This window comes from Palaemon carinicauda, chromosome 19 (genome assembly GCF_036898095.1).
Source record: "Palaemon carinicauda isolate YSFRI2023 chromosome 19, ASM3689809v2, whole genome shotgun sequence".
Lineage (NCBI taxonomy): Eukaryota > Metazoa > Arthropoda > Malacostraca > Decapoda > Palaemonidae > Palaemon > Palaemon carinicauda.
The window spans coordinates 129387088-129401312 of NC_090743.1; the positions used below are offsets into that span (position 1 = coordinate 129387088).

Here is a 14225-nt window from a genome sequence, read left to right on the forward strand (position 1 = left end):
AGCTATTCTTGATAGAAAAGCCTTAGAAAATAAATACAGATATAGAATTACTATAAAAAGGAAGCAGGATGAGAAATAATTGTTGGACAACTTGTTATGGGAGATTAGACAATGTACAGTAGCCTACGTAGTAAAATGTATGTAGCCTTCATAAAGGCGTGTTTTAAGCATTAATCACTGTTATTTATATACATCTTAAAAAAAATTCGGTTAGACCTGTGTAGATATTCAATTATACCATATCTAAGATGCTTTCACTCAAGTGTAACCACATTTATGTGTACAGATGAACATATAGGCTAATGAAAGCAATATGCGCTTAAAACATAAATAGCTATTAAAAATTGAGCCATTTAAGAAAATACCAAACAAATATCTTTTAAGAATTATCTATCTTTTATGAAGAAAAGTTAGTCTTTAACTCTTTCATCTTAATCATGTTATAAAGAGATATCCTCGTGATAGAATAAGTGTAGGGCGATAAGATCCCTTGGAAACATAAATACTTTAGCGCCGTTGAAATGAAATATTAACACTATATGAATATAATAGTATCCTATGGTTATTACACCCAATTTACGAACAAAAAAGCAATTCGTTAGTGATGGGAAGAGATGGCGATATAAATAAAACACTGTCCATCACATCATTCCTTTATCATAGACAAGAAATTAAGAAGAAGAAACGTCATTCAAGAAAAAGAAGACGACGGAAAGAAAAGCAAATGACAATTGCTCCGTCTTCCATGACTGCGAAAATCGGGTAATTATAAGCCAATGCGCATTTATTTTGCAGATGAGACTTTAATTAAGCTTTAATTTATGATTTGGAATGCTAAATTGATATTGTTTTTAGGAAGTTAAGGTTTAATACGTCATTGTTTACGTGCTGTTTTGCCTTGACCTTGGTCCCAGGCTGTGTGATCTATTGTTTACATATAACTCTCATAACAAAGTCAGTGCGTAAAGTCTATTATTTACTGGAATTATTGAAAATATCTTCTGATTGATTTACTTAGACGTGGAATAACTGTTTCACGTAAACATTATAATGGATAATTGTTAACAGCTCTTTCCATCCTCCCGTCAGTGAAGACCTTGGTCCCAGGCTGTTTGTATTATTGTTTACTATTTAATCTGTATTCCTCAAACTACTGTGCTTATTTCAATGATTTTATTTCATGTTTCTGCCCGTCAGTGAAGTGTCTTGAAGTCCCCGAATGTGGGCAAGTGTTTTTGGGTATTCGTAAGCAAGGTCAGTAATCATATGACTTGTCTTGCAACCTTGGTGTTGGTGGCACTCGAATGGGGTTCATATCTCACTGAATATTCATTATCCCAAAAAATAAATGTCATTTTAGAAGAAAACGGAGGGTTTATGCATGATAGCGGCCATCTGTAAGTATGATGACTGCCGACTAAGAATATGGCAGTATAAGGGGGGTTGCAGTGTCGGGAGGCCCCCCCCCCATTAGTTAAAGACACAGCTTGTAGGTTAGGTTAGATGAGGAAATTTAGGTTAGTGTCAATTTTCTATGCATGCGGGAGGAACTGGCTGATGATATACAAAGGCTCTGAAAATGAGAGTTTTCCTAGAGGATGAAGTTTTTTCTATTAGAAAATGTTGTCCTAACTGGAAATATAATAAAACTGCCTAAGACTCCTCAGTTAATGTGACAGTTATGGTATACAATTTTGGGTTTATTATACAATAGTACAATATTAAGGTATATGTACGATGCTTTAAGTTTTAGTCAAATACATGAACCATATATTTTTCCTACGCTGTCTTTTGATTTATGCATTTGTGACTATGAGTATTGGGGTAAACCACCCGATCATGAGTTTTCCTACCCTCTTTAATAAAAGCAATTATGAGTGATCCCAGTGGGAAACTGGGTTTTTGGTAGAGAAACACGAGAAACGAGTGATTTGCAGCAATAGTAATGGTCAGAAATGCATAATAATCAAGATAACTAGTTGCAAAAATATATGGTTCATGTAAGTGGTGGGAAATTAAAGTATCATAATTACCCATAATCTATATCACGTCCCACAGATTTTTTTTGCCCAACCATAGCTCGCTTTGGTCGCAAATAGAAAATCTCATCTCTTTTGGCAAGCGGTACATGAATGAGCTGCTCACGCCAATCATTTTGGCCATTTCGGGGATATTTTTTACTTTCAGTTGAGCAACAATGTACGTACCAAACGTAGACTGATTTTAACATTACTGAAATAGATGAATTTATATGATTTCATAATAGATTGCTCTCCTCTTTGGGAGATGCTGTCTTCTGACTATAGTCAGTTTGGAACTGAAGCGGAGGTGGAAAGAAAGTGGCTCTTGTTGATCAATATCTGCGCACTTGTGCAAAGATATTTTGAAGCTCTTAATTGGTTTAAAAAGCCAGGCATTGATTACGTCTTACAAGAGGCGGAGCAGCTGGTAAATGCAAATGCAAAATATGCTTGCAAAGTAACCCACTATCAGTCTCTCAAAAGTAAACAATGAACTTAGATAATTGATTGATACATAAGTCGTTATTCCCCAGCCTCCATTAGTCATACAGAGAAAAATGTCAAAATAGCCAGCAATCGTCCATTTCTTATAGTGAATTCCAGTTTCTCTAGAAATTAATGTGTCATATATGAGGCCAATATTTTCAAGCATAATTCTTGGTGTGATTTGTTGATTTTTTGTTTTATCATTTTAGCCTGAGGAAGATTGAATTTAGAACATATATCTTCAAGCTAAATTAAATTTAGAACATTATAAAGAATTTAAAAAACTAGCCCAGGTGGCCAACACATATAGCAAAACTTGTTCCACTTGCTAGAACATAGAAGCAATGAGATAATGTTAAATCGCAAGCATAGCGAGCTATTGCCGAGCAGAATCCAGTTGAATTAAATGGTAATTTAAATAATCAAAAGAACACCAAGATACTAGCTCATGTTGCTAGCTTGTATAGTGATAAGTGTTCCGCTTGTTAGTAGATGCGAACAATGAGATAATGTTAAATCGCGAGTGAAGTGAGCTACGACAGAGCAATATACAAAACAGTAAATAACTAGAGGAGCACTCAGTAGAGCATAGACCTCTGTTGCAGCAGCTTATTTCTCAACCTTGACCTTTGACCTTAACATGTATTAATTGGCATGGATTTTCATATACATTACTCAAATATGAACCAAGATTGAAGTCTCCGTGACAACGGTGTCCAAATTTATGGCTGATTATGTGAATTGGACATCTTTCTTGACCATGACCTTGACCTTCCAAACTTTAATAATTTCCAGCCTTTTACATAACAGTTAATCCCTCCAAGTTTCATTATTCCACGATTAAAATTGTGGCCAGGAAGCTGTTCAAAAATGAACACACAAACAGGCGGTTAAACATAACCTCCTTTCAACTTTGTTTGCAGAGGTATATAATTAAATACTGTACATTATTGTATTAAGTAAATATGTTTAATTAAGTGAGGTATTTTTAGTGCGATGAACATGGCTACGAACGACTCCATAGAAAATGGGATTGAAAAATCAGATTTTCTATGCATCAGGAAGACTTGGTAAACTAAAGCTCCAGTGTTTTGATCTTGTTTCATTATTGATACGGTGTTTGATTATACCTAGAGCAAACCCATAGTTTTCAATATTAAACTTACCCGATAATCATGTAGCTGTCAACTCCGTTGCCCGACAGAATTCTACGGGAGGGATACGCCAGCTATCACTATACTAGAAGGGGGTGTACTCACCAGCGCCACCTGTGGCCAGGTACTGCAGTACTTCTTGTTGACACCACCTCACTTTTTCCTCTGTCGTGCTTCCGGCAAGACATTCTGGGATACGCTTATGATCTTGGAGTATTGTTCACGGCTTTCGGTGAAGTATTTCTCTTAGATTTCGGCTGTCGCTATACTGGAAAACTTCTATATTAGCTTAGATAGCTTTTATTTAGTTCTGATTAATGGTTAACGATCTTTTTGCTTGATTTGGAATCCCCCTTGGCTAACTCTTTGATTCAAGATGTCTGACATTTCACAAGCCCCACCCCATAGACGATGTAGGTCTTGTAATAGGCGTATTCCGAAGGCCTCGGTAGATCCTCACACCGCTTGTTCTGACTGTAGGGAAAGACCCTGTCAGTTGGAAGATCGATGTGAAGAATGCGCCGGACTTTCGGAACTTGAATTTGTCCGATTCTTGAAATATTCAACCAAGTTAGAGAGAGAGAGAGTTAGGAGGAGTTCTTCTCGCTCTTCACTTTTTTCCTCACCTCATGATCCCCTACCTTTTCCTCCCCCTGTAGTGGCTACCCCCGAACCTACTATTTGCCCTCAACCTGATATGTCTGTTGTTTTGCGTGCCATTCAGGCTTTAGGTGACAAAGTGGAATCGGTGGTTAGTGATCATAAGTCTCTTATGGCCGAAGTCAAGGAACTTAAGGTCAAAAGTGCAGTGGGAGGTAATAGTGCCAGTGCTGTGACAAGTGCTAGTGTCAGTGCAGTGCCAAGTGCTAGTGTCAGTGTCAGTGTGGTGCGTGAGGGTACTTCTGTGCGTGCCAGTCGTCCTCCCAGTCCGGGACCTCTTGCAAGCTCCCAAGCCCAGGGGAGAAGCAATGTCGAAGGGCAAAAGGGTTTGGCAGGCCTTGATCGGCGCACAGAAGTATCCTCGGTGGTTGCGGGCGTGTCTTACAGAGACCGTCACTCCCACCCGCAGACGATTGAGCCCGTCTTTTACTCGTCTGCTGAAGAATTGTCAGGGAGAAAACGCTGGACTCAGGTCTCAAGACCTCTCAAACGCAAAGTCCAGACCTCAAGAGCTCTACAACCTGGCTGCAGTCATTGGATTAGCTCTGACTCTCCGCAGTCATCAGGTGACTGCACACCTCCTAAGAGGGGTAAGGTGCTGCCGCAACAGACCTCATCTTCTGTTAAGGCTTTGCCTCAGCAGACCTTAGTGTCTGCCGACCCCAAGTTGACTTTACTGCAGTCCATGCAGTCACAGCTTGCGGTCTTAATGCGTGAGTGTCAGGCTGAGAAGGTTACACCTCCTCCTGCGATCGCTCCGCCTAACCGCAGTCCAGTCTGCCAGGCGTACGATGTTGAGGCTCCTCAGGATACCTTACCGCGTACTGAGTTGCCAGTTTCCAGCGGTGTGCAGCAACCTCAGCAATGGGAACAGGAAGCTTATGCCTTACTTCCTTTGCTTCCGCTTGCGGTTCCACCAGTGAGGCAACACTCTATTGAGGTACGACAACCTCTTCCATCCATGAGGCAGACACCTCAGCTCTCGCTGCAGCGACCTCAACCCTCCTCAAGGCGAGAGCCTCAACACCTTAGCCTTGCGCCTCAGGAACCTCAACTCGCGAGACAAGAACTGCGTTCTGCGCAGCCGCTACCTCAACTCTCGCAGCTCACACCTCAGGAACCTCAACTCGTTCCTCAGGAACCTACTACTGCGCATCCGCAACCCTTACAGCAAGCGCAACTCTTGAGTCAAGACACTCATGCCAGGAGTCAGCCTCCTCAACCCATGCGCCTACCTTCCGCTACTCTTTTTGACCAGCCTTTGCAGCCTGAACCTCAGGTTTTAACTCATCAACAGAGACTTGAGGATGAAACCACAAGCGTTTTTGCACCCGCTTGTTCAGATTCTGCTGTTCAGCATACCACTGTTCCATTACCTCTCACTTCGCTACACTCTGGTGATGAGGTTTCTGATGAGGAAGCTGCGCACCTGGATCCCTCATCAGACGTGGAAGAATCCAAGTCTTCTCCTCCACCTATTGACTTTCGTAAGGTCCTGGCTCTTTTCAGAGAGGTATACCCGGACCATTTTGTCTCTGCTACCCCCCGCTCTCCGCCATCTGAGTTTTCGCTGGGCATGCAGCCTGTCAAGTCAACATATACTAAGCTCGTCTTTGCAAGGTCCTCTAAGAGAGCTTTAAGAATTTTAGGGGAGTGGTTGCAGTCTAAGCAGCAACTAGGGAAGACTTCCTTTATGTTCCCACCGACTAAGCTCACTTCTAAAGCGGGCGTATGGTATGCCACAGGAGAGGAACCAGGCTTGGGAGTACCTGCCTCTGCCCAGGCTGACTTCTCAAGTTTGGTCGACTCTCCTCGTAGAACAGCAATGAGGCGCTCTAAGGTTTGCTGGACCTTCTCCGATCTAGACCACTTACTAAAGGGTGTATTTCGTGCCTTTGAGATGTTCAATTTTCTAGACTGGTGCCTGGGGGCCCTTAGCAAGAAGACCTCCCCTGCGGACAAAGACTCGGCCATGCTTTTAATGTCCTGCATGGATAAAGCTATTAGGGATGGATCTGGCGAGCTTGCTTCAATGTTTGTGTCAGGAGTTCTTAAGAAAAGGGAGCAACTTTGTACCTTCCTTTCTTCCAGCATCACACCTTGTCAAAGGTCTCAACTCCTTTTCGCTCCGCTTTCTAAGTTCTTGTTTCCCGAAGAACTTATCAAGGACTTGTCTGCGGCCATGATTCAGAAAGACACTCATGATCTTGTGGCCTCTTCAGCTCGTAAGACTAAGGTTGCTCCCTCAGTCCCCAGGACTTACCGCACCCCAGTGGCTGATACGCCTGCTACGAGGTTTATTCCGCCCTTTCGTGGTAGAGCCCCCAGCCGAGGAAGCTCCCGTCCAGACTCTTCCAGGAGCAAGTCTAGGAAAGGTTCCAAGACTTCTAAAGGCAAACACTGACTCTCCTCCTCTCCAGACAGCAGTAGGAGCCAGACTCAAGATCTTCTGGCAAGCTTGGGAAAAGAGAGGTGCAGACGCCCAGTCTGTCAGGTGGCTGAGGGAGGGTTACAGGATACCATTCTGCCGCAAACCCCCTCTGACCACTTCTCCCATCAACCTCTCTCCCAACTACAAGGAAAAGGACAAGAGGCTAGCGTTGCACCAGGAGGTGTCGCTCCTGTTACAGAAGAAGGCAGTGGTTATAGTCCGGGACCATCAATCCCCGGGCTTCTACAACCGTCTCTTTCTGGTGGCCAAGAAGACAGGAGGTTGGAGACCGGTGCTGGACGTCAGCGCGCTCAATGCTTATGTCACCAAGCAGACGTTCACTATGGAGACGACGAAGTCGGTCCTAGCAGCGGTCAGGCAGGAGGACTGGATGGTCTCGTTGGATCTGAAAGACGCATACTTTCACGTTCCTATTCATCCAGACTCCCAACCTTTCCTGAGATTCGTTTTTGGAAAGGTTGTGTACCAATTCCAAGCCCTGTGTTTTGGCCTAAGCACAGCTCCTATGGTGTTTACGCTTCTGATGAGGAATATTGCAAAATTCCTCCACTTATCCGACATCAGAGCCTCCCTTTACTTAGACGACTGGCTGTTGAGAGCCTCCACGAGTCGTCGCTGTCTGGAGAGTCTCAACTGGACTTTGGACTTGATCAAGGAACTGGGTCTGTTAGTCAACTTCGAAAAGTCCCAGCTCATTCCCTCCCAATCCATTGTTTACCTGGGAATGGAGATTCGGAGTCAGGATTTTCGGGCTTTTCCATCGGCCCCAAGGATAAGCCAAGCCCTAGATTGCATCCTGAGCATGCTGAAGAGGAGCAGTTGCTCGGTGAGACAGTGGATGAGTCTCACAGGGACCCTGTCATCGTTAGCCCTGTTCGTCGAGTTAGGGAGACTCCACCTCCGCCCTCTTCAATTCCATCTAGCAGCTCATTGGGACAAGGATTTGACGCTCGAAGCAGTCTCTATCCCGGTCACCAAAGAGATGAAGACCACTCTCTTGTGGTGGAAGACCAACCTCCTTCTCAAGGAGGGCCTATCGTTAGCGATTCAGACCCCCAATCTTCATCTCTTCTCGGATGCATCAGACTCGGGCTGGGGCGCGACCTTGAACGGACAGGAATGCTCGGGAACGTGGAACAAGGAACAGGTAACGCTCCACATCAACTGCAAGGAGCTCCTGGCAGTTCATTTGGCCCTATTGAACTTCAAGTCCCTCCTGCTAGGCAAGGTGGTGGAGGTGAACTCCGACAACACCACAGCCTTGGCTTACATCTCCAAGCAGGGAGGGACCCATTCGAGGAACCTGTACGAGATCGCAAGGGACCTCCTCATTTGGTCAAGAAGTCTAAACCTCACACTGGTAACGAGGTTCATTCAGGGCAACATGAACGTCTCAGCAGATCGCCTAAGCAGAAAAGATCAGGTCATCCCCACGGAATGGACCCTTCACAAGAGCGTGTGCAACAGAATTTGGACCTTGTGGGGTCAGCCTACAATTGATCTGTTTGCCACCTCCATGACCAAGAGGCTTCCTTTGTACTGTTCCCCAGTTCCAGACCCAGCAGCAGTTCATGTGGATGCTTTTCTGCTGAATTGGTCCCATCTCGACCTTTACGCATTCCCACCGTTCAAGATCATCAACAGAGTCATTCAAAAGTTCATCTCGCACGAAGGGACACGGCTGACGCTGGTTGCTCCCCTTTGGCCTGCAAGAGAATGGTTCACAGAGGTACTACAATGGCTGGTCGACGTCCCCAGGACTCTTCCTCTAAGAGTGGACCTTCTACGTCAACCTCACGTAGACAAGTTGCACCCAAACCTCCACGCTCTTCGGCTGACTGCCTTCAGACTGTCGAAAGATTCGCTAGAGCTAGAGGCTTTTCGAAGGAGGCAGCCAGTGCGATTGCCAGAGCAAGGAGGGTATCCACTCGTAGAGTCTACCAATCCAAGTGGGAAGTCTTCCGGAACTGGTGTAGAGCCAATGCAGTTTCATCTACCAATACCTCTGTAACCCAAATAGCTGACTTCCTATTACATCTAAGGAATGAGAGATCCCTTTCGGCTCCTACGATTAAAGGGTACAGGAGTATGTTGGCTTCAGTTCTCCGCCACAGAGGTTTGGACCTTTCTTCCAACAAGGACCTTCAAGACATCCTTAAGTCTTTTGAGACTTCTAAAGAACGTCGTTTACCCACTCCAGGCTGGAATCTAGACGTAGTCTTAAGGTTCCTTATGTCGCCTAGGTTCGAACCTCTCCAGTCAGCTTCCTTCAAGGACCTTACCCTCAAGACTCTTTTCCTCGTCTGCCTTGCAACAGCTAAAAGAGTCAGTGAGGTTCATGCCTTCAGCAAGAACATTGGGTTCACATCCGAATCTGCAACATGTTCTTTACAGCTCGGATTTTTAGCTAAGAATGAACTTCCTTCACGTCCTTGGCCTAGATCGTTTGAAATTCCTAGCCTTTCCAACATGGTAGGTAACGAGCTAGAAAGAGTTCTTTGCCCTGTCAGAGCTCTGAAATATTATCTTAATAGGTCAAAACCTATACGAGGACAGTCAGAAGCCTTATGGTGTGCAATCAAGAAACCTTCGATGCCCATGTCCAAAAACGGGGTTTCGTATTATATAAGGCTTCTGATTAGAGAAGCCCATTCTCACATGAAGGAGGAAGACCTTGCTTTGCTGAAGGTAAGGACCCACGAAGTGAGAGCCGTAGCCACTTCGATGGCCTTTAATAAGAACCGTTCTCTGCAGAGCATAATGGATGCAACTTATTGGAGGAGCAAGTCAGTGTTTGCATCATTTTATCTTAAAGATGTCCAGTCTCTTTACGAGAACTGCTACACCCTGGGACCATTCGTAGCAGCGAGTGCAGTAGTAGGTGAGGGCTCAGCCACTACATTCCCTTAATCCCATAACCTTTTTAACCTTTCTCTTGAATGCTTTTATTGTTGTTTTTATGGTTGTTACGGTAGGCTAAGAAGCCTTCCGCATCCTTTTGATTTGGCGGGTGGTCAATTCATTCTTGAGAAGCGCCTGGGTTAGAGGTTGTGTAGAGGTCCTTTAGTAGGGGTTGCAGCCCTATATACTTTAGCACCTTAGAGTTGATTCAGCCTCCTAAGAGGAACGCTGCGCTCAGTAAGGAAGACGAACTTAATAAAGGCAGAGTAACGGTTCAAGTCGACTTCCTTACCAGGTACTTATTATTTCATTGTTATTCTGAAATAACTGATTATATGAAATACGGGATACTTAGCTATCCTTTAGTCATGTACACTGGTTTTCACCCACCCCCCTGGGTGTGAATCAGCTACATGATTATCGGGTAAGTTTAATATTGAAAAATTTTATTTTCATTAGTAAAATAAATTTTTGAATATACTTACCCGATAATCATGATTTAATTGACCCGCCCTTCCTCCCCATAGAGAACCAGTGGACCGAGGAAAAAGTGAGGTGGTGTCAACAAGAAGTACTGCAGTACCTGGCCACAGGTGGCGCTGGTGAGTACACCCCCTTCTAGTATAGTGATAGCTGGCGTATCCCTCCCGTAGAATTCTGTCGGGCAACGGAGTTGACAGCTACATGATTATCGGGTAAGTATATTCAAAAATTTATTTTACTAATGAAAATAACATTTTTTCAGTTTTGGTAATCAACCCACCATAACTAAAAAATAATTGATTTCTGCCAGAAATCATTAGTAATATTTAAAACATCATAAAATATACCAAGTTATTGTGCTAGTTTTTCCAAATACTTTATTGTACTATTTTATGTCTAACCAACTTTGTAGGCTATACATGTATTTATTTGATACTTGAGGAGTAAGAATATGGCATCCTAGTTAGTTTAAGTAAACATCCTGGTTTTGAGCAATGGCATGGCATCCTAGTTTAGGTTAGGGGCAATGTGACCCCTCTGATGTTTACTGGTGATGGTGCATGGGTGAATATTTATATGTCTTTTGGTGTTTGCTAGGATTACTATCTTAGGAGCAGTTGTATATCGGCTTACACATGTCGGCTCAGGCATATAGAAAGTGAAGTTCAATCTTAATTGTTGTAAACCATGAAAATGAGTTGTCCTAAAGTATACCTAACCTCATCTATGTTGATGTGGCCCTACTATTTGCGGCCGACGATCCAAGGCCACCCCAACTCATTTACCTCCACAAGGACTGGTTGATGAGGTGTCCACTGTTCTGTTAATTACATGTCCTGAGCCAGTTCAGTAACGCCCCTTTCTTCATAAGTTAGGTTACTGCATCCTAATTTGGTTAAGGGAGAAACATTGTTTTGACATTTACAAGTGCCAGCATACTTGTTTTACAGTCATACCTCGCCATTCATGAATTTGATTATTCTTGGGAAAGGCCTAGAAATCCATAAAGCAATATTTAAGGGTATTTATTTACAATTATATCACACCAAATACAGAACAAGCCTTGATAGGAAAAACGAAGGTTAAGGGCTTCAAAATTCACATTTATTCCTACACAAATGCAAACCATTCGCCCTTTATTATGGATATATTGTTCCGGCATGGCCGAAACCAGCCATAAACTCTTTACATGAGGTAAACAACCCTCCGCTAATTATCTGGGGATAACGAGGGTAGATCAACCACCCTGCTCACACACTCGCCTAGTACTGTATATTGCTCCAATTTTATTATTAGCTGTGTGTAGTCCACCTCTCATGATAATAAACTGACTGTAAACAAAAGTATTCTTGGGTGAGTAAGTCGGTAGGTGACGGAAGAATAAGTCTGGAAGGGATTCCTCTATCTCGTGGTTTCCCCTATGGCGAAGACTCCTGACTTTTTTCTCTGGCGAAGGTGCCTCTCTAGGGGAAGCAACAATGTCCCTGTAAACCCTAGGTTGCCCTGCCTCCTCAAGGTTGGCTACGGCCTCCCCCCTAGTAGAAGCCCTCCGGAGTGTCTCATGCCCTTAGCCATAGCATCCTCTGTAGCTCCTCTCCTCTGGAGGGGTTGCCTGTAGATTCTCTTGGGAGTCCCTGCCAGGTTTGTGATTCCTCAGGGGTGAGCGTGCTCAGTGGGCTGAGTATACTTATCGGGAGGAACTTTATTTCTCCATTTTGCCTCCGCAGGCCCCTAGCCTCGGTCTTTCCCCCTCAGACCTCTGTGATGGTGTCCCTCTAGAAGGCCTCATGCTCCTTGTGGAAAGGCCTGTTGCAACGTCTCGCCCATGAGGAGCTGCTGGCAGGGTCACCTTGGAGTCCTGGCCAGGTTTTCAATCCCCCTTCACACTCAGGGAGGCGACCGACGATCCGGATGATGCACTTCTGCCCTGTGAGTGTGCTAAGATGCTATCTGAAGCAAACTTGGGCCTTCAGACAGCGGTTCTGTAACCTTTTAATCAGCTCAGGCTGGTGTAAAAAGACAATCAAGAATACCATCTGTTTCTTTCTAAGGGAAAAGATAAGGAAAACACAAACCCAATCAGCCGGAGCACCGGAAGAAGCTACGTATGTTAGATGAGTAGGTGCAACACACTCTTCTGGAAGACCCTGTAGGTGGCACAAGTCTTGAAGGCATGAATCTGGAAATACCAGACAACCTTCACAGCCCACTATGTACAGGAATATACCCACAAGTCCTTTGATATGTTTTATCTAGGACTTGTAGTAGCTGCTCAGCAGGGCATGTAGTGTACCTAGCCCCTTCACAGGATGAAGATGGATCGTTTCTTAGATAGTGGTCATGATAGTTTAGATGGGAGGCAAGAATGTCTTGATCTTTTTCCTCTTCTATGTTCTCTCTTTGAGCCGTTATGTCGCTGGATCAGACTTTGATTCAGGTAAGCTACCATACCAAGCAACTATTCTCTCTAGGTTGGGAGTTGGTGTAAGTGTAATCCCATGACTTTCAAATTAACACAATTCTGACATATTCCAATCGTGGTATATGTGCCTCCATGACTGCCTCTGCTGACAGAAACCTACCCTGTCACACAAAATTTTATCAGGTTGCTATGAGGTGGCTTGGAGTCGAGTTGCATCTCTTCAGGTCCGAGTATCCTGACATTGCTGGGACCTGAATATCCTGACATTGCTGGATTTTAAACCAGCTAGTTTGGTTGAAGGAACCTCTATCCTCCTTAGGTTAAGTTTCCTATTTGAGGGTTGTGGTGACCGATGTGGTAACGTCCCTGACTAATGGACGCCAGACTGGGGTTCGAGTTCCACTCAAATTCGTTAGTTTCTTTGGTCGTTGCAACCTTACCATCCTTGTGAGCTGAGGTTGGGGGGTTTGGGGGAGCCCATAGGTCTATTTGCTGAGTCATCAGCAGCCATTGCATTTGCTGAGTCATCAGCCTCCATTGCCTGGCCCTCCTTGGTCCTAGTTTGGGTGGAGAGGGAGCTTGACCGTTGATCATATGTATATCTTGTCAGTCTCTAGGGCATTGTCCTGCTTGATAGGGTAATGTCACTGTCCCTTGCCTCTGCCATTCATGAGTGACATTTATACCTTTAGAGGACAGTGGTTTGTATTCATGTTTAGCACAAAACAAAATTTTTCAAAGTACTGTATATGTATTTTTCCTAACTACAAACCCGAGTCCTTCAAGTGACTCATTTTTTATGTGAAGGTCAAAATGGTTACTCAGAGGGTTGGCAGAGGATGGCGTTTCCCCACCACCTGCCAATAACTAATGACATCTTGTTATAAATCCTAACAGCCATGTTTTCAGCTTTTCAGAAATCATACACAAAACTTTTAAAGATTTGTAATAGTTCATAGAGACATATATTTATGCGTGGACAGGAATCGTAACTCTGCTTTTGTCTCTCACAGTTTATGATGGTAGCAACCCATGGGTGGAGGGGAGGTGACCCCAAGAACATGCTGATTGTCCCCACTGAGACGGTAATCAGAGTTGCTGCGGCCGACGATTTAACTGTTTTCGTCACAGCTGGTGGAAGGTTATATGTAGGGCAGTATAATGGCCAGGACCGAGGCTCTTTGCAACAGGTATCCTTCTGTTAATTGCTTTGTGAATATGAATATGTGATGCAGTATATATTTAATGTATAAGCAGTGTGCTCTGTTTAAAGTGGTCATATATTTAACTGATTACTGTATTTCCATTAAAATATTGGTTCTGTTATCATGGAGTTTGTCCGGAACAGTAAAATTTTGTGTTTAGAAAATAGAAGACATCATATTATATTGTTTTAAAATTTCTTATTGAAAATTAGGACTGTATGTGATTGCAGTGTACATCTTCACAGCTATGTTTTCATACATTATGATTTTTCAATATTAAACTTACCCGATAATCATGTAGCTGTCAACTCTGTTGCCCGACAGAATTCTACGGAAGGGATACGCCAGCGATCGCTATACAAGAGGGGGGTGTACTCACAAGCGCCACCTGTGGCCAGGTACTGCAGTACTTCTTGTTGACACCACTTCAATTTTTCCTCT

General features: G+C 43.9%; 1 protein-coding gene across 3 annotated transcripts in view; it reads left to right on the plus strand.

Moving 5' to 3' along the window:
• The first annotated feature begins 678 nt into the window (after positions 1-678).
• Als2 (Amyotrophic lateral sclerosis 2) overlaps positions 679-14225 on the plus strand; it is a 90089-nt gene continuing 76542 nt past the window's right edge. For 2 of the 3 annotated variants that reach the window (XM_068393982.1, XM_068393984.1), the window contains exons 1-2: positions 679-762; positions 13593-13769. In XM_068393982.1, coding sequence (XP_068250083.1) covers positions 13596-13769 — 174 coding nt within the window. In that variant the 5' untranslated portion in view covers positions 679-762; positions 13593-13595. Of the gene's footprint in view, positions 763-1233; positions 1255-13592; positions 13770-14225 lie in introns of those variants that run through there. The other variant, XM_068393983.1, reaches the window with a different exon arrangement.